This window comes from Chiloscyllium plagiosum, unplaced genomic scaffold (genome assembly GCF_037043375.1).
Source record: "Chiloscyllium plagiosum isolate Xiang-an unplaced genomic scaffold, Cpla_swu_hap1 HiC_scaffold_1, whole genome shotgun sequence".
Classification (NCBI taxonomy): Eukaryota; Metazoa; Chordata; class Chondrichthyes; order Orectolobiformes; family Hemiscylliidae; genus Chiloscyllium; species Chiloscyllium plagiosum.
In genome coordinates this window covers 137,230,273-137,258,177 of record NW_028270139.1, presented here as the reverse complement: position 1 = coordinate 137,258,177, position 27,905 = coordinate 137,230,273, and the positions used below count along the sequence as shown (strand labels likewise).

The 27,905-nt window shown below is 41.9% G+C and overlaps 1 protein-coding gene and 1 long non-coding RNA gene across 3 annotated transcripts in view; one reads left to right on the top strand and one right to left on the bottom strand.

Annotated features, from left to right (window-relative positions):
• Positions 1-26,759, top strand: part of LOC148152231 (uncharacterized) — a 43,939-nt gene extending 17,180 nt beyond the window's left edge. Inside the window, exons 3-4 of the long non-coding RNA XR_015758342.1 lie at positions 22,261-22,441; positions 26,370-26,759. This is a non-coding gene — a long non-coding RNA (uncharacterized LOC148152231). The remainder of the gene's footprint in view (positions 1-22,260; positions 22,442-26,369) is intronic.
• On the bottom strand, positions 417-27,905 carry slbp (stem-loop histone mRNA binding protein). Of its 2 annotated transcripts, XM_043709655.2 has the most exons (8): positions 27,778-27,905; positions 26,933-27,088; positions 20,014-20,124; positions 8,181-8,243; positions 7,428-7,562; positions 4,731-4,880; positions 4,358-4,475; positions 417-1,429 (listed from the first exon to the last, which is right to left on the bottom strand). In XM_043709655.2, the coding sequence occupies exons 1-8, from the start codon at positions 27,825-27,827 to the stop codon at positions 1,319-1,321; spliced, it is 894 nt and encodes a 297-aa protein (XP_043565590.1). In that variant the 5' UTR covers positions 27,828-27,905; the 3' UTR covers positions 417-1,318. The 2 variants fall into 2 exon arrangements, with proteins under 2 accessions (XP_043565590.1, XP_043565666.1); XM_043709731.2 differs by lacking the exon at positions 4,731-4,880.

Here is a 27,905-nt window from a genome sequence, read left to right as displayed (position 1 = left end):
TACTTGTTCCTCATCCCCACTTTTATCATTACAGCATAAAACAAATCATTTTCCAGCCAATCAGTTGAAATTTTAAGACTTGAAATGTTAACATTCTCCATATGGATGTTGTGACACCTGCTGAGTTTCTCTAGCACTTTGTCTTTTTAATACTCATTCCACAGTCAGTCAGTTACATGGTCAACTTGTTTCACTAGATGCTTCTCCATTTCAATCTACTCAGATTTGTGACTGCCCAAAGTCAGGACAAATGTGTGCGCAACCCAAAACTATGAATGACCAACTGGATAATTTATTGTCATGTATATTTTACAGTGAATACATGTAAAATTGTGAAAAGCTTCAACTGGGTTCACCACTATCTAGCACCATTTTGAAATACTTATGATTCAATGAAATGAGAAAAAACAAGCCAATGTAAGCAATTAAAGTTTTATTGTACAGCTGCAGATTTACAAAAAAATAGAAATATTAAAAATGCTAAGTTCAACAATTTGTATTCTAATAGCAAATCATTTCAAATGTCTACAATATCTAAGTGGAGTCTGGATACATGCACAACAAATTGCTATAAATACAAAATAAAATCAGTACAAAAGAGTGTATTACAGTCTTCCATTAGGAAATTAGACATATGTCAGTGGATTACTTTTATGCAGATCTCTTAAATCGCAAACAGCGACAGTATTTTAAAATTCACAAGTCAAACATTTCCAAGATTTAAAACGTATTAACTTTATTCAATGTCAAATGGGAAACTGTTGCAATTTGCAGCCATTCCATTTGATTTCCATCAAGATAACTGACTCTGCTCCAAGAATAAAACACTGAAAACATAACAATGGAGTAATCTAACAACTACTGGTCAGAAATAGTCTTAATTCTCATATTCCCACCTCCATAGAAATAGAAAAGGCTCAAATCTGTAATCTCAACTCCAATCACATGCCTCAATTGTTGAGATAGCCATATGTCAAAGACATTCAGGGGAGTGGGGGGTGGGGGGGGGGGGGTGGGGGAAAGAGGAGAGAGGAGGACAGAAGGGAGTCAACTTAACTCAAGTAAATTATTTTGAGGAAAATGTTGAACTTCAACATTGGATTTTAGACACTGTCTTGCCCACTGCACTCTGTCAAAGGTAAAAAAGCAATTACATTAATGGATTTGCCAGACTGCACATTACAGACAAATCCACACAAAGTGGCATACAATATGGGCAAAGCAAAATACAATAAACTCCTTAAAAGGTTCTGAGATCACCACAGCATTTGTAGACCTGGTTCATCAAGATAATATTCTCAACAGCAAGTAGCTTCCTTTAGTTTAGCCAAGAACCAGCTTCATTGGTTTCAGCTAGACAAGCTTGCAAATCAAACTCCTTGCCCACATGAGGGTAGACAAATTCCCTGGTTGGAGTCGAGGATGATATCTAAAAATAAAACATGAAGTCATTTGCTGGAAATGTAATTTGATACTGTAACTTCAGAGGAAAAAACAAGATTTCTCACCAACACCACATACTGGGCTATGTCAGAGATCTGTAAAAACATTGCCCAACCCATCTCCCATATCATTCCTTATTCCCCTCATCTTTAGGCATTAAGGGGCAGGCTGAATCAAATTTGTGAAGACCTCACCACAACTGAGACTCTGGCAAAGAAATGTAATTTTTTTCAAAATGGATGCAAACCAGCAGAGCAACTGCTATGTGCAAGTTTTTGATGGAATCATTGGGGGTGGGGTTGACCTAAAATAACTAGTTCATAAACAAGTAAAAATTCTCAGTTTCTGCACAAAGCTTCTAAAAGTTGCTGATCAGAGTCTTGAATGCATGAGCAGCACTTGTTTTAAAGAATAAAAGGTTATTACAGTTCACAAAAAGGTGGTGTTCAGTTCATTATGTCTGCACTGGTTCTTGAAAGCTTCAAATTGGAGCTAAGTTCCTGCCTTTCTCCACAACCCTGTACACTGCTTTTATTTAAACCATCTAATGCCTTTTTGAATGCCTTAACTGAACCAGTTCCCATCAGACTTCAGGCATTGCATTCAAGATCTGCACTACCCCGAACTTCTTTTTCTGCTTTCACTTCACATCTATTTCCTTGGCAAAACAAACTGCATGCTGTGGTTCTTGGTCATTTTACAAGTGGGAACCAGTTTTCCTCTCCTTCCCTCAAGCCTTCCTGATATCTACTATCTAGATCACGATTCTGAAATCAATTCTCCTTTCAGCCTTCTGATCTCCACACAAAATAGTCCCAACCTCTCCAATCTATCTTCCTAACGGATGTATCTCATCTCTGGAACAATTCTTAAGCCTCTTCTGCACACGCTCCAATTTATTCACACCCTTCTCTAATGTAGCACTAGGTATTGTGTAAAACTCAATGGGTCTAACCTCCCTGCTCTTGGACTCTATGCCCTCATTAATGGAGCAGAGAATGCTGTATTCTCTTTTTAAAACCACTCTATTTGATCTCCCAAATCTCTCCGCTCCTGCGCATCCTTTTGAATTGTACCCCTTATTGTATACTGTCTCTCCACATTCTGCATGCCAAAGTGTGTCATCCCGCTTGTCTACATTGAATTTCATCTGTCACCTATTTGACCATTTCAATTTGTCAGTTACTTAGAAATTCTACACAGTCTTCCTCTCAGTCTACATGCTGGCCCTGGACGCTCATTATTTCACTTTTGAAAGCCTCCCCCCTTCCAGGTGTCCCAATACACTCCATCAACTTTTGAAAATTCCTAATATCAATATTAGTCTTGGACCAGATGTATCCTTTTTCCAAAACTACTTTAAAACTACAGAATCATGAACTCTGGTCCCAAAGAGCTCCCTCAGTAACCCTTCAGTCATTTGTCTGCCTTTTTTCCCATTTAAGTAGTCATCAAGTTTTGTCCCTTCGCAGTCAGGCCATCTGCATACAAGATTGAGAAAGAAAGTTTTCTTGAATATACTTAAATTGCTCCCTATCCAAACCCTTTGGCAATCCCAGCCAAGTTTGGAAAGTCGCCTACCATTACAATATTATTATTGCTTTGTGATCTCGCTACATATATTTCCCCTCAATTTTCCAGTGACTATTCAGGGCCTATAGTACAACACTAAAGTGATTGCTCCCTTCTTATTTCTCCATCCATATAGCTTCACTAGACAATCCCTCAGGAATATCTTTAGTGCTGTAATGTTATCCCCAATCAAAAACACCACTCCCCCTCTTCCCTTAAGGAGAGAAGAGGTGGTGTGTACCCTGGAACATTGCGCTGCCATTCTGTCCCTCCCTCAGCCAGGTTTCTGTGATAGCTACGATATCCCAATCCCACATTTCCATCTATGCAGAGTTCAACTGCCTTACCGGTTAGGCCTCTTGCATTGAAATATATGCAGTTTAACTTATATCTTCCCTCGTTCCCTGCTGTGCTCTTGTCTGCCTAGTCTAACTTCCATAGACAATCAGGAGACAGCAAGCCAGGCAGCAACAGCAGGCGGAGAAGTCGATGTTTTGGGCGCAACTTTGCTTCAGGACTGGGGGTGTGTCTAAGGGGAGCTGCAGATAAAGAGGGTGGCGGAAGCAGATTGGTGAAGTTGGGATAAGTGAAGACGGGATAAGTGAAGACAGGGAGAGGGTACGACCTGTTTAGTCAATGGGAGGAATCAGTCTGGTAGGTGGCTGGTAAACAAAATGCAATGTTGAGTGCTCCAGGCTGTCAGCCGCCTAGGTGGAAGATGTGTTGTTCCACCAACGTGCGGTTTGGTTTGTTGTGGCAAGGATGGGGATCATGCCAGAAAGGGAGTGGGAAGGGGAATTTAGTGGGCAGTGACTGGACGGTATGGTCAGTCCCTGCAGGCCGGGCTGAGATGTTTGAACTGTTCCCCAAGTTTACATTTGCTCTCCCCGATTTAGAGAAAATCACATCGGGAGCGCCTGATGCAGTAAATCTGGTTGGAAGAAAGGCTAAGTGGAGCTCAGTCTCATCTGAAAGGAAGGTTTGGGGCCCTGGATGGAGGTGAGGGGGGTGGTGGACCAGCAGGATTTGCAGCTGAAGGTTTGGGGATTGGTTGGGAGAGTAGCACAAACCAAGGACTGTTGAAGGGAACGGTCCTTACTTTGGCTCCCAAGTAGCTCTAGCAAATCTCCCTGCCAGGATATTGGCCCCCTCCAGTTCAGGGGCAACCCATACCTCTTGTGCAGGTCACCTCTGCCTCAGAAGAGATCCCAATGATCCAAAAATCTGAAACCTTGCCCCCTGCACCAGCTACTTAGCCACACATTCATTTGCCCTATCAATTGTATCCACATAGGAAGTTCATCACCAAGCTATCCTTTAGATTTAAGATTGATTTGTTTACCTGGGGAGATGGTGCACGTGTGTTACTGGGAGTGCATCCTCTTTCATCATGGAGGCTTGTTCGACTCTCACTTGAGCTGTTCACAGATTCAGTTTCCATATCAAAGTCAAACTCTGTACTGAAAGACATAGGAGGATTCTAAGATGCTTGCAGTTTAAGCATTTGTAACTAATGCAATATTACCATAATGCTCAACCCACCATTCCAAGTAGGCATCAACTAGAGACAAAACTTTATGCCTTATTTCACAAAAAGGTCACCATCTACAAATGGATTCTGGACAATTTATTTCAAAATCTAAACCAATAACTGTAACTGCACCCCAAAGATCTTCCATTCTAGTCAAACTGATACCCAATAAGTTTGAACATACACTGCTTGTAAATCACTGCCTTCTTCAGCAGGTGGATCCCAAGCATGCAGTGCAATTCTCCACAACCTAATTTGCTGGTCCCAGGATCTACGACTGAATTTCTTAAACTTGTTGGGAGTCCTTGGATGAACACCTGGCTTCCGAAGATGTCTGAAAGAAAGAATTTACAAGTCCACAAAGATAACTTGCTTTAAAAATGTATAAATCAACAGCATATTCCATATTCATCTAAAGTTAGCCATCAAAAGACAACAAGATAAAGTGACGCTATTATTAAACAAGACATACTGTGCGCAGTATACTATTGGAGTGTTATGAATACCTCTAATTAGTCCTCATCTTAAATGGATACATTCAGGAAAAGGCTACAATCTCTTAGATGCACTACAAAATCACTGAATGTGTTTGTTATATTTTCTAAGGACTTTAACAGCTATTTGTTGTGAGTGTAAGGATATATACTCACGATGGGACTGAGTTTTAATCTACTGAAACAGTTTTAAACCATGATTTAATCAAAGACTTCTGCTGTGTAATGTTCTGTTTTATTCATTCATGTCGTTGTATAATGAACCACTTGAGCCAAATCAGAATAATTTCAAACTCTTCATATGCAAAGGATTTAAAAATCTGGTCAGACTGGAAGATTGTGGGGTTGAAGTTCTGAGCCCTCTTCACCTATATGCTGTTCATTGGTAGAACCAACCTTCATTTCATATTTGACAGCACATCCAGCTTCACCACCTTCCTCAACACTTGCATTGCACATTCAAACAGACTATCAATATCCGCTCTTGTATCTTGTCCAAACTTCGCTTCACTCAAGTCCATCATAATTATCTCCAGTTACTGTACCTTTGTCACATTCTCTCTCTGATCCTATCAGACTTTCATCTTAGATCTTCAACATCTGGGAGGCTTTTTAATTAGACCTCAGACCAAATTGCCTCCTTTTATACCATGTTATAACATCACCTAGATCAGTCCAGCTGTTAGTGAAGATCACACTTCCAAATCTGACTATCCCAGTCATGTCTTGACTGATTTCCCATCCTCCATACTCAATTGAAGATAAACCAAAAACAAGTTCACATCAGACTTTGCATCAGGATCCATTTACATACCAATCAATCCTAATGCCTCAGAGTCCCCAGTCTCAAAACTGTAGTTTTGTTTGAATACGAACACTGCTCTATTTGTCCCATCTCCAGGATTCTCAGATACTTAAACCTCAAATGGGGCATGGAGCATTGTGCACCGAAATGGACGGAGAACTGGTTCATAAACCGGCAAGATTGGAAATAAGTGGGTCTTTGTCCAAGTGACAGGTAGTGATTAGTATGGTAGTGCAAGGATCAGTGCTTGGACCCCAACCAGTCATCATATATTTTCACGAGAGAATTCTCAGAAGCCTAGAAAGTTCTAACAAATCTAGACAGGATTAACACAGGAAGGATGCTCTTGATAATCAGAGTCAGTCTGCTGTTAAGGGGTGGTCTATTTAGATCAGAGATAAGGAGGAACTTCTTCACCCAGAGTGTGGCGAGCCTGCAGACCTTTCCCTGTTATAGGAAATGGCCGAGGGATTTGAAACACAAGACTTTCAAGAAAGATTCTTATATAGTTCTTCGGACTAAAAAAGGGACCAAAAAAAGGATGTGGGGGGGAGGGGGGCAAAAAAAAAAAGGACCAACTGATGAGCTAGATGGTGGAGCAAGCACAAAGGGCTAAATAGCCTACTCCTGCTGCTCGATTCTAATGTTTAAAATACAGATCTTCCAAAGTCTCTTTGGTCCTCTGCCTATCACCATACTTCATTCAATATCTATTTTCCAAAGCCCCAACCTCTCTGAAACATCTGATTCTTCTACACTACATGTATTATAAAAATAGGTTCATTGTGAAACAGGAAGTTTCAATTAGTTTAGATTAAGCATTGCAAGAAAACAATGCACCCAATATATGGGTTCCATTATTTCTCAGGAATGTCAAGACTTAATTTGTTCCCTCTTCAGAGGATCCATTGAGAGCGATTCTGACTAACTTGAGCCATGTGATTATATAAAGAAAGAAGCTGGGAATATTATCCAAATACCAAGTGTTTTACAATGCATTTGACTAGTTATAACAAATAATTTGAGCAAGATCATGATTCTTCAGCATTAAAAAAAAAAGCACAGATAAACTTTCTTGGTCACAAAAACAATTTGCTGAAAAAGCTCTGATGAAGGGCTAATGCCCCAAACTTCAATGCTCTTGTTCCTCGGATGCTGCCTGACTTGCTGTGCTTTTCCAGCAACACACACAACTGCTAGAAAAGCTCAGGAGATCTGGCAGCATTTGTGGAGAGAAAAAGGAAGGATCATTTGATCCAAAACATTAACTGATTTCTCTCCACCAGATACTACCAGATTTCCTTAGCTTTTCCTGCAGTTTATTTTTGATTCATTTACAGCATTCACACTTCTTTTGATTTTTATGTCATGCTTTCTTGGTAGCAGTCTCAGTCATATTCATTATAGACCAGTCACCTCTGGATCAAACTAAAAAACTTTAACGTTTTTTGCTTTACCACAGATAATCAAGTATGGTCAATGTCAATTGAGTTTAAATTATCCCAACTCCAAGCCTGGCCAAAAAGGAAAATCTAACTTCAAGAATATTTGGGCAAGAATTTTAAAAAGTATTAGATCTTACTTGGGAACTTCCTGAATGAATCTATCATATGCAATAGTATTCTTTCCATAGTTGATTTGCTTCTGTCTTCTCATCAATACTACTTCATCAGTTTCAAGTTCTGAAGGTGCCAATGATTCTCTGGAGCCACTCGAGCTGAAAATGAGTAATTAGAGATTTAAGAGATTTTCCTAATCCTCAAATCAAGACATTATTAGTGAAGGAAAAAAAATCCAATTAGACAGTCAATGCATTTCTTTGTGTGCTGACACAGTGGCCTCTTTCTGCATTGTAACCATTCTGTGATCAATATGCTCTAACCCAACTCAAAAAAAACTTCCCCAGTTTTAAAATCCCAAACTAGAAAAAAGTAACCAGTTTCAGATGCCACAGCCCAACATGGTAAGATTACAGATATAAAGCCTCAGGTGTATAAAATCCCATTCTCAATTATCTTGCAGGAGAAACAATATAAACCTGCATGTAATCAAGGAACTCTAACACTCAAAGCAGGAAATGCTAGTAAACATCTGCAGGGGATACTGCACTGTGGCAGAGGTTACAGCAAGGCAAATCCTTTCTTTGGTTTGTAGCACGCAACTGAAATTTCAAAACTCCATCTCAAACATTCTACCTTCATCTCTTCATTTTGGAATGAAATTTAATTATTTGATTTTAGTCTCAATATCATGAGGAAAAACTTTGTAATACATTGTTGTGTAGTACATTGTGATCAAGCATGTATTATTAATCCTGTAAACACTTCATCTATACCTTTCAGAAGAGTAACCCTTTTCATGATCATTAAAATCGTTGAGCAGGAGACGTCTTTTGTATCTGAAAGAATAAATTCAAATTGAAAAATATAATGATTAACAGTAGTGATATAATTGTAATGTCATTGAAACAGTAACTTAGAGGTAAGGTTATTGGGCTGCAGACAAAGATTCAAATCTCACCACAGCAGCTGGAACCTAATACAAGCAATATGTCTGGAATAGAATGTAGTTTCAGTAAATTAACCATAGGTCATTCAACATACAAGACAGTTTTTCTTTTAAAAGGATGTCCTTTGGGAAGGACAAATACAGTCCTTACTCATCCTGGCTTATGCGACAGTGACACCCACATCCTATAGGAATAAAAAAAGTTTTCATTTTTTAAAGCTCCAAATACAGGTAAGCATAGCTTGCCATTAACAAAAATGGAATCTGTTCAACTCAAATCACACCATTCCTTCAGGAGGTGCCCATTTAAAACAAAAAACCTGTTTAAAGATCAACTTCTGGATTTATTACAAGGCAACTTATTTTAAAAATAGAGCTTGACCAGACTTTAAAACAGACTTCCCATCAAAACAATAAAAGGTGAAAGCAACTGAGAAATGCAAGGACCAGACACAGCAATTGTAATGGAAGGACAGGTTTAGTAATATTCTTCATGGATAAACCCCAGACACAATGCATGGGTTGCTTTGTTGCTCCAAAAGCAATTCACAAGGTAGTGGCAAGATTAGGTTTACTGGCAAACAAGTTAGCTGTAATAAAACATTACTTTTATTTTCCAAATTAACCAAAATGTTGGGTACATATTACAGTTTCTTTTTTTTTAAAGCAATGTTTACTGACACTGGCAACCATGCACATGTTCATTTGGGGAACAGCACAGTTCTGAACAAGTGATCATGTTGACTTCATGTGGAAGTGTGGTACTGCATATGCAATTTTTTACTGGGGTACAATAAATGTTTCCATTCCTGTTTTTCCACCTAGATCTTCTACTTTTGGTCCTGTGATGCTAGGTTTTCCCCTTCAAAATTTGGGTTTCTTCCCCCCTGCCCCCCCCCACAAGACCCTATCATACATGTTTATTCATTTAATTTCAGTGTTAGATTTCAATTTTTCTGTGTTATCACCACCCTTGACTCAGTTTGTTCCTGTCTCAAGGGGATCAGGCCAAAGCTACATAGTTTAGTTATCAGATTCAGTGCCCAGGCCTAGTGCTTGAGCATGCCTGGTGGTCATTGCCAATTTGGTTCGCGAAGTTTAACTTGTTGAGTTGTGTTACATTCATGTGGGTTTTTCACAAGATGTATAGATGTCAAAGCGTGGTGGTACATTTTAGTTGTTCACATGACATTGTTCTAAAAACAATTTGGATTACTTCACATAATGGACGACTCACAATACAATTTAAATATGATCAATATCTAGCGATAACAGAAGTTAAGACTGTATATTTTCCAAGGATTTTACTGAATTCACTATCCAGGTTGTTCCCAAAACTTAGAGTGACAACACCAGGTATTATGGTGAGGAGGAGATAATGGATGTGTGTGCTAGTGCACACAGAGACAAGGAAGCCCAGGTGGCAGAAAGGCCTCTCCCAGATCCCAACAGTCACCCTGGGTCCCGATTTCTTACCCCTTCCATTTCAATTTCTCCCTCCTCTGGATCATGTCTCTGCTCTCCTTCTCTTAGAGATATGTACGTGTGATTTACAGCAACACAAATTGGTGCCAGCAGCCTTTTTATTTGTTAAAAAGAGAACCTCACAGCCATTAGTCAATTCTATAGTTTTATTAGGCCCACAGAGGTACAGTCAAGAGCATGGCGCTGGCAAAGCACAGCAGGTCAGGCAACACATTCTCCTGCTCCATGGATGATGCCTGACCTGCTGTGCTTTTCCAGCACCATGCTCTCAACTCTAATCTCCAACATCTGCCACAGAGGTAGAGGCCAAGTCTCAATTCCCCTGCTGGCAACTATCCAAGCACAAAGTTAAAATACAAATTATAAAGAAAATTGCTTTCTAAAGTTTAAAGGGTGCATCCAGCAGAATATCTTTCAAGATCAGCCAAGTGACGGCTCTCTTCCTTGTCAAATCAGGGGCAACATGGTGGCTCACAGTGGTTAGCATACTACCTCAAGTGCCAGGGACCCAGGTTCGATTCCACCCTTGAGTGACTGTCTGTTCCTGTGTCTGCATAGATTTCCTCCGGATGCTCCAGTTTCTTCCCACAATCAAAAAACGTGCAGGTCAGGTGAATCGGCCATGATAAACTGCCCGTGACATTAGTCAGGAGCAAATATGGGGAATGAGTCTGGGTGGATTACTCTTCAGAGGGTCGGTGTGGACTTGTTAGGACGAAGGGCCTGTTTCCACACGGTGGGGAATCTAATCTAAAAACAAACATCTGGGATTTAATCCAAAGCAATCCAACGTCATCCAAAATTTTTAAGGTCCAGGTATACTAACTGGTATTCTATAACAAATAGGCGTTGCAAATATCCAGTTAATAATTCACGTTCTCGAACACATCTTAGTATTCAGTATTTTGTTTTGTAGAAAATGGGCATTGCTAAGAAAATCAAACAAGCTTAGATTTTACGACACTTAATTCTCTCAATAGGGGCCCAATCTTCACCAGGATGACAGACAAGAACTTCAAAGCAGGTGGCCTCATTTAGCCAAGAAGCTAGAGACATGAAGGTTGCAGTTCAGTAAAAAGACAGTTATTCACATGTTCTTAGAATTAAGGAAAACTTTGAAATTGAAAACAGTAATTTGCATTTCTACCAGTGAAACATGGCCATGGATGGTGTTCAAAGATGATAAGCTGGATTTTCCAAGTAGCAGTTATCACAGATTGCCACCCTGCCAAACACTCCATCCCCCTTTTTTAAAAAAAAAGGGATGTCAGAATGTCTCGAAAGATTCTGATCAGAGTTCCTTCAGAAATGCACAGCCATTCTTCTATTCTGACAGTTATTTCATGGTGTAGAACTGTCAGAGAAAAGGTTAACCTCATCTTTTTTTTTTACAGCCATCAGCTGTCATATTCTAAAATGTAAAGATCCAGACAGCTACTTAGTACTTGTCATTTGACAGCAGCTATCTAAGGCAAGTGTGATGTTAGGATGCTGGGAGAGTAGTTAAGTAGAATGCCAGGTAGCAGGATCAGAGTGTACCTTGGGGAGGGTGAAATGAGGTCTCATAGGGGACAGGGGTGCTAGTGAGAGGAGTCTGTCCAGTGGTGTCAGGTCAGGATCTATGGAAAGAGGTCTGAGGTGATGTCGTTGGGAGTGGAGTGGCAAGAATGGGATCAGTTGAATAACTTTTCTCAAGTAAAACCTTAAATCTGAGCATTCTGATGCACTCGATTGGATTGAGGGTTCCAGGCATAGAGCTGTCAGGCCATCAGAAAACATAAGCTCTTGTTTGTTCAGAGTTACTTTGAATCTGTCAGCACATAACCAACAGCCAAGATTGGCTGAAAGAAGCAGCTAAAAGATTGTTAGTTTTGGGTCCTTTGTAGCTTCTAACTCCTTGGAAACCGATAAAGCCAGACCTACACCTGAAGAGCAAGTGAAAGATCTATTGCCTGTGACACAGCCTGGCATCCAATATGAAACAAATTAGGAAAGGAATAGACTGATGGAAGAATTCTTCCCATTATCACCTGAACAAACATCAACAATCCCCTCAAAAACAGTTAAACCTTTTTGCAGTCAAAGTTCAGAAAACAATAGCCTCACTGCAGTTTGAAATCTTTTAAGGTAAGGATTTTTATTTCTTTACCAGGGACTAGTTAAAAATTTACTTCGTTTTTTTTGTGTGTGTATACATCAAGTCCCTTTTTAGGGTAAAAAAAACTATAGCAGAGAGGTATCAGAAGGTATTCTAACTCATACTTGTACAAAGTAAGTAATTAACTAACTAAGCAGAGATGGCTGGCCAGGTGATGTGCTGTTGCTGTATGATGTGGGAGCTGGCTGATCCCATTGTGAACGGCAGTGACCACATCTGCAGCAAGTGTTGGTTGCTGGAAGAACTCCGGATCAGAGTTGATGATCTGGAATCTGAGCTTCAAACACTGCAGCACATCCGGGAGGGGGAGAGTTACCTGGATGCTTTGTTTCAGGAGGCAGTCACACCTGGGAGATTAAGTAATTCACATTCAGCTAGTGATCAGGCACAAAAGAGTGTGACTGTAAGTGAGGCAGGTAGGGGGAACCGGAGTTCAGGAGTAGAGGAGCCTCAGCCCTTGACCTTGTCCAACAGGTACGAGATTCTTGCTCCCTGTTCGGATGAGGAAAAGGGCTCTGGACAGGATGAGCCAACTGACCAAGGCACCATGGTGCAGAAGGTCATTCAAGAGGGGGGAGCTAATAGACAAGTAGTGGTTATAGGGGATTCTATTAGGGGGACAGATAGTATCCTTTGCAAGCCGGATCGGGAGTCTCGCATGGTGTGTTGCCTGCCCGGTGCCAGGGTGCGAAACATCTCCGACCGGCTTGAAAGGATATTGGAGCGGGAGGGGGAGGATCCAGTTGTTGTGGTCCTTGTTGGTACCAACAACATAGGCAAGACTAGGGTGGAGGACCTGTTTGGGCATTACGAAGCACTAGGCAGGAAATTGAAGCACAGGTCCTAAAGGGTCATAATCCCCAGATTACTGCCCGAGCCACGTGCCAATTGGCATAGGGACAAGAAAATTAGGCAAGAAAACACGTGGCTAAGGGATTGGTGTGGCAAAGAGGGATTCCTCTTCATGGGGCATTGGCATCAGTTTTGGAACAGGGGGGATCTGTACCGTTGGGACGGTCTCCACCTGAACCGATCAGGTACCAATGTTCTAGCGAAGAGGATAAATAGGGTGGTCAGTAGGACTTTAAACTTCTGAGTGGGGGGGGAAGGGAAAGTGAAAGCGACAGGGAGTATGGAGGTAAATGGCAAGATAAGCAGCAGGATAGCATGTTTCCAGGCGGATTTAAAATTGAGGCAGACTGAGAATGCAGTAAAAAGCAAGGATAACTTAGGACATATGACTTCCAACATCTCTAATGATAAGGAAGTTAGCATTAAGGCACTTTACCTGAATGCTCGTAGCATTCATAACAAAGCCGATGAACTAATGGCACAGATAATAGTGAATGATTATGATGTAGTAGGCATCACAGAGACTTGGTTACAGGGGGGTCAGGACTGGCAGTTAAACCTCCATGGTTTTTCAACTTATCGAAAAGACAGAGAGGTGGGCAGAGGGGGTGGGGTTGCCTTGTTAGTTAAGAACAAATTAAATCTATGGTATTGAATGACATAGCGTCGGATGATGTGGAGTCTGTGTGGGTGGAATTGAGGAACCACAAAGGCAAAAAAAAAAACATAATTGGAGTTGTGTATAGACCTCCTAACAGTGGTCAGGACCAGGGACGCAACATGTACCGGGAAATAGAGAAGGCATGTCAGAAAGGCAAGGTTACATTGATCATGGAAGACTTCAATATGCAGGTGGACTGGGTAAATAATGTTGCTAGTGGATCTAAAGAAAGGGAATTCATGGAATGCTTACAGGATGGCTTTTTGGAACAGCTTGTCATGGAGCCCACAAGAGAGCAGGCTATTCTGGACCTAGTGCTTTGCAATGAACCAGACTCTATAAAAGATCTTAAAGTAAGGGAACCCTTAGGAAGTAGCGACCATAATATGGTAGAGTTCATTCTGGAGTTTGAAAGGGAGAAGGCAAAATCGGATGTAATGGGGTTACAGTTGAATAAAGGTAATTATGAGGGCATGAGAGAGGAACTGACTAAAATAGACTGGAAGCAGAGGCTAACCGGGAAGACAGTAGAGCAAAAATGGCAGGAGTTTGTAGGTATAATTGAGGACACTGTACAGAGGTTCATTCCCAAGAAAAGAAAGATTAACCGGGGAGGGATTAGACAACCTTGGCTGACAAAGGAAGTCAGGAAATGTATTAAAGAAAAAGAGAGATCCTATGAAGTGGCTAAGAACAGTGGGAAATCAGAAGATTGGGAAGGATACAAAAGCAAACAGAGGATAACAAAGAGTGTAATAAGAAATGAGAGGATCAAATATGAAGGTAGGCTAGCCAGTAATATTAGAAATAATAGTAAAAGTTTCTTTCAGTACATAAGAAACAAACAACAGGCAAAAGTAGACATTGGGCCACTTCAAACTGATACAGGAAGCCTAGTGATGGGAGATAAGGAAATAGCAGGAGAACTTAACAAGTACTTTGCGTCAGTTTTCACAGTGGAAGACATGAGTAATATCCCAAAAATTAAAGGGTGTCACGGGGCTGAGTTGAGTATGGTTGCCATTATGAAAGAGATAGTGCGAGAAAAGTTAAAAAGTCTTAAAATTGATAAATCTCCTGGCCCAGATGGGATACACCCTAGAGTTCTGAGAGAGGTGGCTGAGGAAATAGCAGAGGCATTGGTTGAGATTTTTCAAGAGACACTGGAGTCAGGAAAGGTCCCGGATGATTGGAAGATGGCTGTTGTAACCCCCTTGTTCAAGAAAGGATCAAGGCAAAACATGGAAAATTATAGGCCAATCAGCTTAACCTCGGTTGTTGGTAAAATTCTAGAATCCATCATTAAGGATGAGGTTTCTAAATTCTTGGAAGAGCAGAGTCTGATTAGAACAAGTCAACATGGATTTAGTAAAGGGAGGTCATGCCTGACAAACCTGTTGGAATTTTTTGAAGAGGTAACAAGTAGGTTAGACCAGGGAAACCCAGTGGATGTGGTCTATCTAGACTTTCAAAAGGCCTTTGATAAGGTGCCACACGGGAGGCTGCTGAGCAAGGTGAGGGCCCATGGTGTTCGAAGTGAGCTGCTGGGATGGATTGAGGATTGGCTGTCTAACAGAAGGGAGAGAGTTGGGATAAAAGGTTCTTTTTCAGAATGGCAGCCGGTGACCAGCGGTGTCCCGCAGGGTTCGGTGCTGGGGCCATAGCTGTTCGCATTATATATTAATGATTTGGATGAGGGAACCGGGGGCATTCTAGCGAAGTTTGCCGATGATACGAAGTTAGGTGGACAGGCAAGTAGTACTGATGAAGTGGGGAGGCTGCAGAAGGATCTAGACAGGTTGGGAGAGTGGTCCAGGAAATGGCTGATGGAATTTAACGTGAGCAAGTGCGAGGTCTTGCACTTTGGCAAAAAGAATAAAAGCATGACTACTTTCTAAATGGTGAGTAAATTAATAAAGCCAAAGCACAAAGGGATCTGGGAGTGCTAGTCGAGGATTCTCTAAAGGTAAACATGCAGGTTGAGTCCGTGATTAAGAAAGCGAATGCAATGTTGTCTCTTATCTCAAGAGGGTTGGAATATAAAAGCAGAGATGTACTACTAAGACTTTATAAAGCTCTGGTTAGGCCCCATTTGGAGTACTGTGTCCAGTTTTGGTCCCCACACCTCAGGAAGTACATACTGGCACTGGAACGTGTCCAGCGGAGATTCACACGGATGATCCCTGGAATGACAGGTCTAACATATGAGGAACGGCTGAGGATACTGGGATTGTATTCGTTGGAGTTTAGAAGATTAAGGGGAGACTTAATAGAGACGTACAAAATAATACATGGCTTGGAAAAGGTGGATGCTAGGAAATTGTTTCCGTTAGACGAGGAGACTAGGACCCGTGGACACAGCCTTAGAATTAGAGGGGGTCATTTCAGAACAGAAATGCAGAGACATTTCTTCAGCCAGAGAGTGGTGGGCCTGTGGAATTCATTGCCACGGAGTGCAGTGGAAGCCGGGACGCTAAATGTCTTCAAGGCCGAGATTGATAGATTCTTGTTGTCTAGAGGAATTAAGGGCTACGGGGAGAACGCTGGTAAGTGGAACTGAAATGCGCATCAGCCATGATTGAATGGCGGAGTGGACTCGATGGGCCGAATGGCCTTACTTCCACTCCTATGTCTTATGGTCTTATGAAATCACAGTAGGTGGTTATTGGAAGGAGTGAGTTTCTCTGAAGCTTTACTCTGAAGGAAGACAAGTGTTCAAGCTGTGAAATTCACATTTAAAGGTCAATAAAAAATAAATTGGAAGGTCATTTAACCAAAATTAAATGGAAAGACTCCTATGAAATCTTGAATTTTGGTGAACTACAACATTGGAGATAAATCATATTGAACTCTGGAGCATTAATTAGCTTTTGAGTTTTTCAAAAGGGAAAAGAAAACAATGATCCTTCAAGATTCTGCAAGGGAACTAATAATGATAGCAGGGTGGAGAACTGCTCAAGTGCCTCCTTTATAGATGTACTCTTACATACAAATTTGTTGTTAAAAATTCATTCATGGGACTTGGGCGTTGACTGTTCCGAGTCAACAGAATTGAGGTGGGGTGAGCTGTTTTCTTCAACCACTGCACACGACATGTGGGTTGACTCAAGGCCATTACAGTAGGGTTTCAGGATTTTGACAAACAGTGAAGGAACACCAATATACTTCCAAGGATGGCGAGTGGCTCAGAAGGGAATTTGCAAGTGGCGGCAATCCCATACAAACAGATTCTGGAGCACAACCATGTACCATGTAGACTGAATTGATTGGCTGAAGATGATATCTGTCATGCAGAGGACCATTGGAGGCGGCAGAGATGGACTTGGCACTTCTGGCTGAAGATTGCTATGAATGCTTCAACCAAATCTTTTGCACTCTTCATCACTGAAGCTGGAAATATTTGTGGAGCCTCCTCTAGTGTTTAGTGTCCTCCACCATCCATGATTAGATATGACAGGACTATGGAGCTTAGATCTGATCCATTAGTGTGGGATCACTAAACTATCACTTGCTGCTTATGCTATTTCGAATTCAAGTAGTTTGCTTGGTAGCTTCACCAGGTTAACACCTCATTTTTTAGGTATGCCTCGGTTTGCTCTTAGCATGCTAACCTGCACTCTCCATTCAACAAGGGCTGATCCAAAGCTTGAAGGTAATGGTTGAGTGGGGGATATGCCAGGCCATGACATTGCAGATTGTGCTGAAGTACAATTCTGTTGTTGGCTATGGCCCATGAATGTCCAGTCTTCAGCTGCTCAATTTATTGAAATCGGTTCCATTTAGCACAGCAATAACGTCACAACATAAATGGAGGACAGTCAAATATGCTTTCCCCTCACCTCCAAATACAGACCCAGCATAGCAGCCACGTCCTGTAGGACTCAAATCAGTGGTACTGCTGCCAAGCTAATCTTGGAGGTTCAAACTGAAGCTGCCAAGCCTAAGTATATTTTGCACCCTTGCCACCTTCAGTGCTCCTTCAGTGTTCAACCGAGAAGTATGATTCATCAGCTGAGGAAAGTACATTGTATCCAAGTTATTTCCTTGCTTACGTTTAACCTGAAGCCATGAGACTTCATAGAGTTCAGTGTTAATATGGAGGACTCAGGGAAACTCCCTTTCTACAGTATACCACTGTTACACCACCTCTGCTGTGTCTGCCCTGCTGGTGGGTCAGGCCATATCCAGGAATGGTGATGGCGATGGTCTGGGACATTGAGTGTATGACTCTGTCAGGCTGTTTGATAAGTCTGAGAGACAGCTCTCCCAATGTGGCACTATAATATTAGTTAGAGGACTCTGCAGGGTCAACTGAACCGTTTCTGCCATTGTCTTTTCCAATTCCCAGGCCAATGCCAGGTGGTCCATCCAGTTTCATTTTTTTGTTGAGACTTCATAGAGACTAATAGAAGTGAGTGGCTTGCTAGAGACTTTTCAGAGAGCAGTGGAGAGTCAACTACATTGCTGTGGGTCTGGTCATAGACCAGACCAGGTTAGGATGGCAGATTTTCTTTTGTGAAGGGTCACTTGTGAGCCAGCTGGGTTTTTCTGACAATAAATTATGGTTTCATGGTCATCAGTAGATTCTTAAATCCAGGTTATTTTGATTCTGAACTGAAATTTATGGCAGGATTCAAACCCAGGACCCCAGAACATTACTGAGTTTCTGAATTAATAGTTGAACAACAATGCCATCACCTCCCTACAAAAGACATGAATCTTGTGGCATAGGCTGGTTTATAGATTTAAAAAATATTAACAGTCCCGAAGAGATCAAAACAGGCAGTTTGTGCTGTATGATTCTATGGAGGAATCCTCCAGCTATGTCGAATTCAAGTAGATCCTCCAATCCCCTGCAGCTGGCATGGGAGGATATTAAGTCTGAAGATTTAACCATTAACTATCAATACAAATTGGGAGTCAACTAAGAAAAGCAAATTCTGTTCCAATTGTGAAATCCAGGACATTTCTCATGTCTTGGACATCTACATGTACAGGTCATGTTTTTAGCTGGAGAAGCAAGTTCCAGGTTATGGAACTGCAGCTGGCCTTAATGCAGTGCACACCCAAGACGAAGAGCTTAGTGGATAATAACTTTCAGTGATCAACCCATAACTCAACAGTTGTACAGAAAGTGTGAAAGGATACTGCCAGCAATTGAGAACCAGGAGGCAGTTAGCACAGGAATGAGAGACTACATAATGACTTCAAATTAATGTTTCTGGCGACGTCATGCTTAAGAATGTCATTAATTAGCTACAGAGCTTGGCTAAAATTACCTGTTTATTACCTAATAGTTAATCATTTATAAAATTAATGGTTCCAATGTAGAATGAAAAATTATGAGCAAAACCTGATAAATAATTAGTCAGATTTATCTAGCCGAGTGACTTCAGATTACTTTCCTGTGTAAACCAATGGATCAGCTGTGGTTAGTAAGCATGGAATGTAACCTACATACAAAACATATGGACAATAGCAGGTCACTCAGCCCTTCAAGCATGCTGTCATTCAATAGGATCATGGCTAATTTAACTTTAACCTCAACGGTGCAGTCCTCCAAATATTCTTTCATCCTTTTGGCAGTTAAGAATCTACTTCTTCCACAAAGATTCTGTGTAGACTACCTTTTGAGAAAGAGAATTCCAAAGATAATCCTCAAAAAAATTTTCCCGTTTTAAATGGGCACCCCATTACTTTGAAAACAATGATCTCCAGTTCTAGATTCTCCTGCAACAGGAAACATCTCTTCAACCACCCAGTCAAGTCTCCGCAGGATCTTGTATATTTCAATTAAGTCACCTCTGACTTTTCTAAAATATATAGAGGATACAGGCCTAGCCTTTCCTCAAAGCAATCTGCTCATTTCATGTATCTGTCTATTAAACTTTTCTGAACTGCTTTTAAAAGGTATTAACATCCTTTGTAAATATGGTGACAAGTATTGTAAACAGTACTCCAGCAGTGGTCTTCCCAAAACCCTGTACCTGCACTTTCCAGAGTGCCACTCTCACCAGCAGTTGAAATGGAAGACTTGAATAATACAACTCAGACTCTTGTGCGAACAGCCTTATGGTTCTCAATACCCAACAACAGAAGCAAGACCTCCTTACTCTTGTATTCCATTCCTCTTGAAATGAGCCACACAAACATTCTATTAACTTTCCTGATTACTTGCTATATCTGGCATACTAACACTGATTCATCTATTCAACTGCAATGAAAAGCATGGAATATTTGGAATTTATACAGGATATACATAAACTTCTAAAATGAGAATTGCATAACTGCAAACAATCATTTAAGTTCTTTGAAAATATGAGAGTTATATTTCCTCACTATAGCAATCCAGAATGCAGGACCATTATTGTAGGAATATTTAAGAGGCTAAGAAAATATTGAATGAAAGGGAATGAAAGGCACAGAGCCATATAATATACAAGTTAGTTGCAACATTTGACAGACCCTCCAGAAAGGCTGTTTGCAAACTAAAAGTGTACAAACCTTTTCAAATCACGATAAACAATCTGTCTAGTTTCTTCATCTTCAACTGCAGTACCCCAATCTGCAGAACCACATCTGGGGACGGTTCCGTCACCTTCTGGTGTTGTGAAACTGGAAGAAATGAATTTTAACATAGCCATTTAAAATTAAATATTTTTCCCTGTTAAATGGATTTGGCCACAAAATTAATGATTCATTACAAAACCTTGACAACATTTGATAGAACTGAGAGTTTCCAGTTAAAAGTACTGGAGAATTGTCAACTCAGTTTCATGACTGACCCCAAGAAATACATTTTATGCTAGAACAGGCTTTACCTGAACATAAACGTAACATTTTCCAAATTGAATAGATGCCTTAATTCCAAGTTGATATAAGCAGCCAAATTCCCTAGGACATGACCACATCTCACAATTTGGTTTAAGAATTAATGTTTCATTTAGAACTGTCAAAGTTATAAATACATTAGAAAACAACCCACACTTAATCTCATCACTGCAGTGCAGCCCCTTATTCGTTGTCGTCACTAGTTTCATTCGATTATTTTGGCTGCAACCCCAGGTCATATCTGCAATTTTCAACTCCCGACAGAATAATTTCTTGAATCAATTCCAGGCAATCCAGTTAAGGTGCATCAGACACAGCTAGTAATCAGTAACAAAAAGTAGGCAGCAGGGTTTCTAAAATCTAATATTTAATCTACCTGCAACATTAATTTTAAAATTTCAAAAACTACAGTTTAATCGTGAAGCAAATAGTCACAAAGTTAGTTACACAACAATTGGAGTCATAGCATAGAAATAGGCCCCTCAGCCCACCACGTCAATGCCAACCAACACACACCAAACTACACTTATCCCATTGACTTATATTTAGTCCATAGCCTCTGCCCTGGCATTTTAAGTATTCATCCAGATGCTTTTAAAATGCTGCAAGAACACTTGCCTCTACCACCATTTCAAGCACATATTTCTACTACCTTCTGGGTTAAAAGGTTTTTCAGAACTCTAAGTCACTTACTCTTCATCTTCAACTTATGCCCTCTGATTTTCAATGCATCTACCATGATTCACCCTGTCTTTGCCTCCTATTATTTTGTAAACTTCAATCAGATCCCCCTCTCAGCCTCCTCTGTCCCAAAAACTTCACTGTCCAGTCTCAGGTGCAAGAGCAAGAGCAAGAGCCCTTTCATCCCAGGCTGGTGAATCTCCCTGCACCCTGTTTTGTGCAATCATGACCTTCTGATACTGTGACGATCAGAACTGCACACAATATTCCACCTGTGGCTTAAATAAATGTTAGATAAAATTGTAGCAAGACTTCCTTGCTCCTATAATCTATGCCGTGACTAATGAAGGCATAGATTCCATATATCATCTTCACCACCCTATCCTACCTATGCTGACAACCTCAAGGATCTATGGGCTTGTACACCAAGATCCTAGAGGTTGTCAGTACTCCACAGGGACCTGCCATTCATTGTGTATGGTGAGCAGGCTGTTACCACCTTGTTAGGCATCACAAAATGCATCATTTCACACAATGGATTCGATTCTATTTGCCATTGCTCTACCCAATTTACCAGCTGATCAATATCAACTATCGGCCAAGACCATCCGCCTCACTCAAAAGACACCAGTTTTGGTCATCCACAAACTTACAAGTGTACCTTCCACGTTCACAATCAAGTCATTAAATAGATAGCAAAGGTCCCAGCACCAATTCTTGTGATGCACTGTTGGTCACAGGCTTCCAATCACAAAAATATGTCCCTCCAACTTTGCCTCTCATTTGCAAGCCAATTTTGGATCATAGCACTTGTATGAAACAAGATTTAGATCATAGTTCTATGTGAAATTCTCAAAGCACATTAAAAATAAATTTCACATTTATCAAGGTGTCAGAGATGAAATACTTTAGTAATAAAGAGACAGGAAAGAATGTCATTTGCGTGAAGAAAACAGAAGACCAAGTCATTTCTTTTAAAACTCATGCATTAAACTTCTGTGAAAACAGAAAGTCTTTTCTTCAGACTTAGACCTAATAAGCAGTTACCTATTTTAAAAATAAAGCATTGGGCGAAAGGATAATTTTTGACATAACATATCATGCGAAAGGGAGACAGAGAATCAAGCAGTAGCATCTTTCACAGTAAAACTGGGTTTTTCTGAAAAGAGATTATGTTGTTAAAGCTGCCAGTTCAATTCCCATAAGCTATTTATGTTGCACTGTTGTATTTGAATACAGACTGCTTCAGTTTGAGGATTTGCAAATGGTGCTGAACACTGTTCTCTGATGTGCAATCATCATGTCTGACCTTCTCAGAGGGAATATAATCTGATGATGTTTGGGCCAAAGGAGGAACTCCTGCAGAGCTGTCCTGCAGTTGAGGTGACAGACCTCCAACAACCACCTTCTTGCGTGTCAGGTAAGACTCCAACTCTCCATGGAGAGATTGCCCTTGATGCCAGTTTTGGGAGGGCTCCCTGATGTCACTGATGACAACTTCCATGACTTTACAGAATCCACTGCACAGATGCAAGCTAACACAACTTTTTGGGCGGCACGGTGGCACAGTGGTTAGCATTGCTGCCTCACAGTGCCAGAGACCCGGGTTCAATTCCCACCTCAGTCGACGGACTGTGTGGAGTTTGCACATTCTCCCAGTGTCCGCGTGAATTTCCTCCGGTTTTCTCCCACAGTCCAAAAATGTGCAGGTTAGGTGAATTGGTTATGCTAAATTGCCCGTAGTGTTAGGTGAAGGGGTAAATGTAGTGAATGGGTCTGGGTGGGTTGCGCTTCGGCGGGTTGGTGTGGACTTGTTGGGCCGAAGGGCCTGTTTCCACACTAAGTAATCTAAAACAACTAGACTATGTGGAAGTGTTCATTCTCAGAAACATCTCCTGATCAAAAGTTATCAGAAAAAGGTTTTAGACCATACCAACATCTTGGTAGTAATAGAAGACTTATGCTCCAGAATTAATCACACCCGAAGTTAAGTTGTTCCTGCACAGTGACAAGACTGGCCCCATCTTGCAATGTTTGGGCCACAGCCTTGAATATTATGACATCAAGTGTTCATCCAATAATTTTTTTAAAAAAAGGTTTCCCACCTCAACCACCCTCCCTGGCAATGCATTCCAGACCATCACCCCCCTCTTGGTGAATCAGCATATTTCCTCAAATTCCTTCTAAACTTGCTGCCTTTCACCTTAAAAAGGTATTTCCCCCCCCCCCCTCCTTTCGATTGACTCTACACGTCAGGAGAACAGCTCCTTTCTATATTCCCTGTTCATGCCCCTCAATCAGGCCTTCTCAGCTCGCAACAAAAATAACTTGTTTATCGAGTCCCTCTTCATTAGCTGAAATCCTCCAGTCCAGGCAACATCCTGGTGAATTTTTATCTATACCCAGTCCAGTACAACATTCCTTTTCGTAGGCTGGTGACCAGGACTGCACACACTACTTCCAACTACAGCCTAACCGAAGTCCAGTCCAGTTCCAATAAGCTCCCTGCTCCTAGGTCTTTATCACATGTGGTATAGATTATATGACCTATTAACTGTTCTGCCACCTTCAGGCATATGTGGACAAGCACCCCAAGATGCCCCTATTCCTCAGTTTCCTTCTGCTCTGTCAGTCATCCATCAAGTACTTTTGCCTTGTTATTTCTCCCAAAGTGCATCACCGCACTGTTCTGGATTAAATTCCATCTGCCATCTGACCAAACCCTTATATTCTCTTTTAATCTAAGAGGACATTCCTCACTGCCAACCATCCAATCTTGTTACCCACATACACGGGTGATTGCTCCATCATGACCTCCTGCAGAAGCCAATTCTATTCAACTCCAGGTATCAAATGGTTGAAAGTACTGGATAGTGGAAAGACCATGGATCTGACAATATTCTGCCAAAGTACTGGAGACTTTTACTCCAAAACATCACACCTCTAGCTAAGCTGCTACAGTACCAACGCAACTTCCTCATATTTGCAAATTTATCTACGTATGTCCTGTATACAAAAAGCAAGACAAATCCAATCAGCCTAATTACCACCTTACCGGTCTAATCTCAATCAGTAACACAAAGAAAGGGGTCATTAGTTCAAACAACAACTGCTCAGCAATAATTTGTTTGCAGATGTCCAGTTTGAGCTCTGCAAGGTCCATTGAGCTTCTGACCTCATTTACAGTCTTGGTTTAAACGATGGACAAAAGAGCTCAACTGCAGAGGACAGTGTGACGGTTCTTAACTGGAGGTCACAATTGACAACGTGGCAAAGAGCCTTGGCAAAACAGTCAACGGGCATGAGAAAAAAAACTCCCCACTTGCTGAGAGTAATCCCAAGCACATTAGAGCAGAGAAGGCCTGAAGGAGACCTGACTAAAGTGTGTAAGGTTGAGGGGTATGGACAGGGAATTATAGATAGCTGAGTTCAATATGCAAAAACGCCATCCCATTCTCCCAATTCCTTCGACTCCGCCGCATCTGCTCCCAGGAGGACCAGTTCCAAAAACGCACAACCCAGATGGCCTCCTTCTTCAAGGACCGCAATTTCACCCCCGACGTGGTCGACGATGCCCTCCACCGCATCTCTTCCACTTCCCGCTCCTCTGCCCTTGAACCCCGCCCCTCCAACCGCCACCAGGACAGAACCCCACTGGTCCTCACCTACCACCCCACTAACCTCCATGTACAGCGCATCATCCGCCGTCATTTCCGCTACCTCCAAACGGACCCCACCACCAAGGATATATTTCCCTCCCCTCCCCTATCAGCATTCCGTAAAGACCACTCCCTCCGTGACTCCCTCGTCAGATCCACACCCCCCCCACCAACCCAACCTCCACTCCCGGCACCTTCCCCTGCAACCGCAGGAGGTGCAAGACTTGCGCCCACACCTCCCCCCTCACCTCCCTCCAAGGCCCCAAAGGAAACTTCCATATCCGCCACAGATTCACCTGCACCTCCACACATATCATCTATTGCATCCTCTGCACCCGATGTGGCCTCCTCTATATTGGGGAGACAGGCCGGCTACTTGCAGAGCGTTTCAGAGAACACCTCTGGGACACCCGGACCAACCAACCCAACCACCCTGTAGCTCAACATTTCAATTCCCCCTCCCACTCCACCAAGGATATGCAGGTCTTTGGACTCCATCGTCAGACCACAACAAAACGACGGTTGGAGGAAGAACGCCTCATCTTCCGGCTAGGAACCCTCCAACCACAAGGGATGAACTCGGATTTCACCAGTTTCCTCATTTCCCCTCCCCCCACCCTGTCTCAGTCAAATCCATGAAATTCAGCACCGCCTTCCTAACCTGAGATCTTCTTCCCGACCTCTCCGCCCCCACCCCAGTCTGACCTATCACCCTCACCTTGACCTCTTTCCACCTATCACATTTCCGACACCCCTCCCTCAAGTCCCTACTCCCTACCTTTTATCTTAGCCGGCTGGACAAACTTTCCTCATTCCTGAAGAAGGGCTTATGCCCGAAACGTCGATTCTTCTGTTCCCTGGATGCTGCCTGACCTGCTGCGCTTTTCCAGCAACACATTTCCAGCACCTATATTTCTTGTCCACGTCCCTCAAACTTACACACCTCAATTAGGTTCCCTTCAGGCCTTTTCCGTTCGAATGAGCTTGGGATGACTCCCAGCAAGAGCAGAGTTTTCCTCATTCCCATCAATTGTTTTCTCACCTTAAAAATATACCCTCCAGTCTTGAAATCCCCCACCCAAGGGAAAAGACCTTGGCTATTCACCAAATCAATGCCCCTCATGATTTTATAGACCTTTATAAAAAGATCATACCTGAACCTATGTTCCAGTTGAAAAAAATCCCAGCCTTTTAACTCAAACCCTCCAGTGCCAGCAACATCCTGGTAAACATTTTCTGAACTCAGATTTAGAAATATCGCTCCTATAACAGGTTGTCAAAAAGCTACAAAAAAGTAGTAAAGCAGAAAATGCTAATTGAATAAAGCTATTAACACATCTGACAGACATCACAAAGAGATGGAAGAGAATTTCAAAAACAAAAGAACCGGTTATCAACTTCTTTATATCAAAGCCTTTATGATCTAAAAATCTAAAGGTTTGAATCCTGTTGTAGATTCACAAGCCAATATAAAACTTATATAACTTGTAAATTTTAGCGATATATTTTCTCAACAGAAAATTTCAAAAGAGTGTATTTCATTTAATATTAGTCTCAAACCTGGTGCTGCAGGCAACACTTCCATTTCAATTCTGACGACAACTTTATCAGAATTCCAAAGGATGGTTTAACCTTTCTATAATAGTACATTCCACATACCCTACTCACATCTTTAGAGTTGTGTCCTAGGTCAAGCATCCTCAGCGGCTTCAATCACCTGTTTCCCTCCACAAAGACCAGAAGAGGGAATATTCTCCCTGAGATTTGTATGGTTCAGCACCACTCGTGGATTCTTCAGATACTGAAGAGGTCAACGTCCAAAGGCAATTAGACTTGAACGTAATTCCTGGTCACTGATAAGTCTTTTCTTCCCTTCTGAGCAAATCATGTCACTTTTGCAGCCTGACATCCTTGTCTTTTCATAAGACTCACGCTTCGTCACATCGCGAACACTTGTACTTACAAAACGCAACTACATTCGTTTTGCAAACACAACTCAAGAGACAATGGAAAAGCTAATCTAGCTTCAAACATCAAAACTGGAAGTCGAAACCAGCATTTCCCAGGAGAGGGAAGGGGTGGGGGGGATGTTAACATTTTGATTAATACACAAGGAGTTTTTAAAATACAAGATATGCAGTTTTCAAATGAAGTCCTTTCTTGGACATGCACAACAAAGGGGTCAAGACGACGATCTGCCAATTCATCGTTTTTTTTCCTCCACCTCGAGGTTTAAACCTCTTGCCACTAACCTGGAGACTCTGTCATCTGTCCAAGATGGTGGATCGTCCCACTCCTTGATCTCATCCTCAAACACAGTGGAGTCCGAGTCGCCCATTCTCCGCAGTTTGCCGTCGGCTCCTCGTTTCCTGCCCACGGACCAACGACATGGCGGCGGCTTCCTCCTGCTGAGGGAAGGGAAAATAAAACTGTAGTCAGAATGGGGGACAGAAAGCAGTCCGAGTTGAGACAAAGCTCGGCCGAGATAAAACCTGAAGGAGGAAAACGAGAAACACGATCTCGATCTCTCTCTCCCGCCCTCCCCAAGGGCGGCCGTATTTTTCCCTCCATCTACCCGGGACCTTCCTTGTGCAATACAAGTGGAAAAAAATAACTCTTTTAATTAAATCGGATAAGTTATTGATGTACAAATATGAGACATCCATTTATAAGTGAAGGCAAAAGTTTACAGTTTCGAATGAAGGGAAAACTTTATGAAGTGGAAAATAAAATGGTTATGGATTACGCATCATGACGGAGTTGGACAATGGCGGGGCGGAGGAGGGGGTTAAAACACCGTTCGCGGGGTGTCCTGCGGCCAAAGAGCGGGGCAATGGAGGGGGAATTCGAAACCGCTTCTCTTTTTCGCGCCACTGGCGATCCGCGCGGAACATTCAAAGCTGCCGCCAATAACTGCCATTCCCCAGGTCTCGCTCAGTCAGCGTCGGACAGCGACGCGGAGAAACGGCAGGAGGACTCAGAGACTCCGCTTCCCCTTCTTTATAAACGTACAAAGGACACTCTCTTAGGATGTTCACAGGTCTCTGTTGACCTCTACATTTTTTTTGCCTTTGACACAAACGGTATTTCAAGATACCTGAAGCGTTCGTTTCCTTGAGCAGCCGACACTGGGCTAGGATGAGCCATAATCACCAAAGTAATCCCTGACACTGAAACCGCTGCTCTTCCGGCTCCAGCTTAAACCCCGCGGCCACCCGCCCGGCA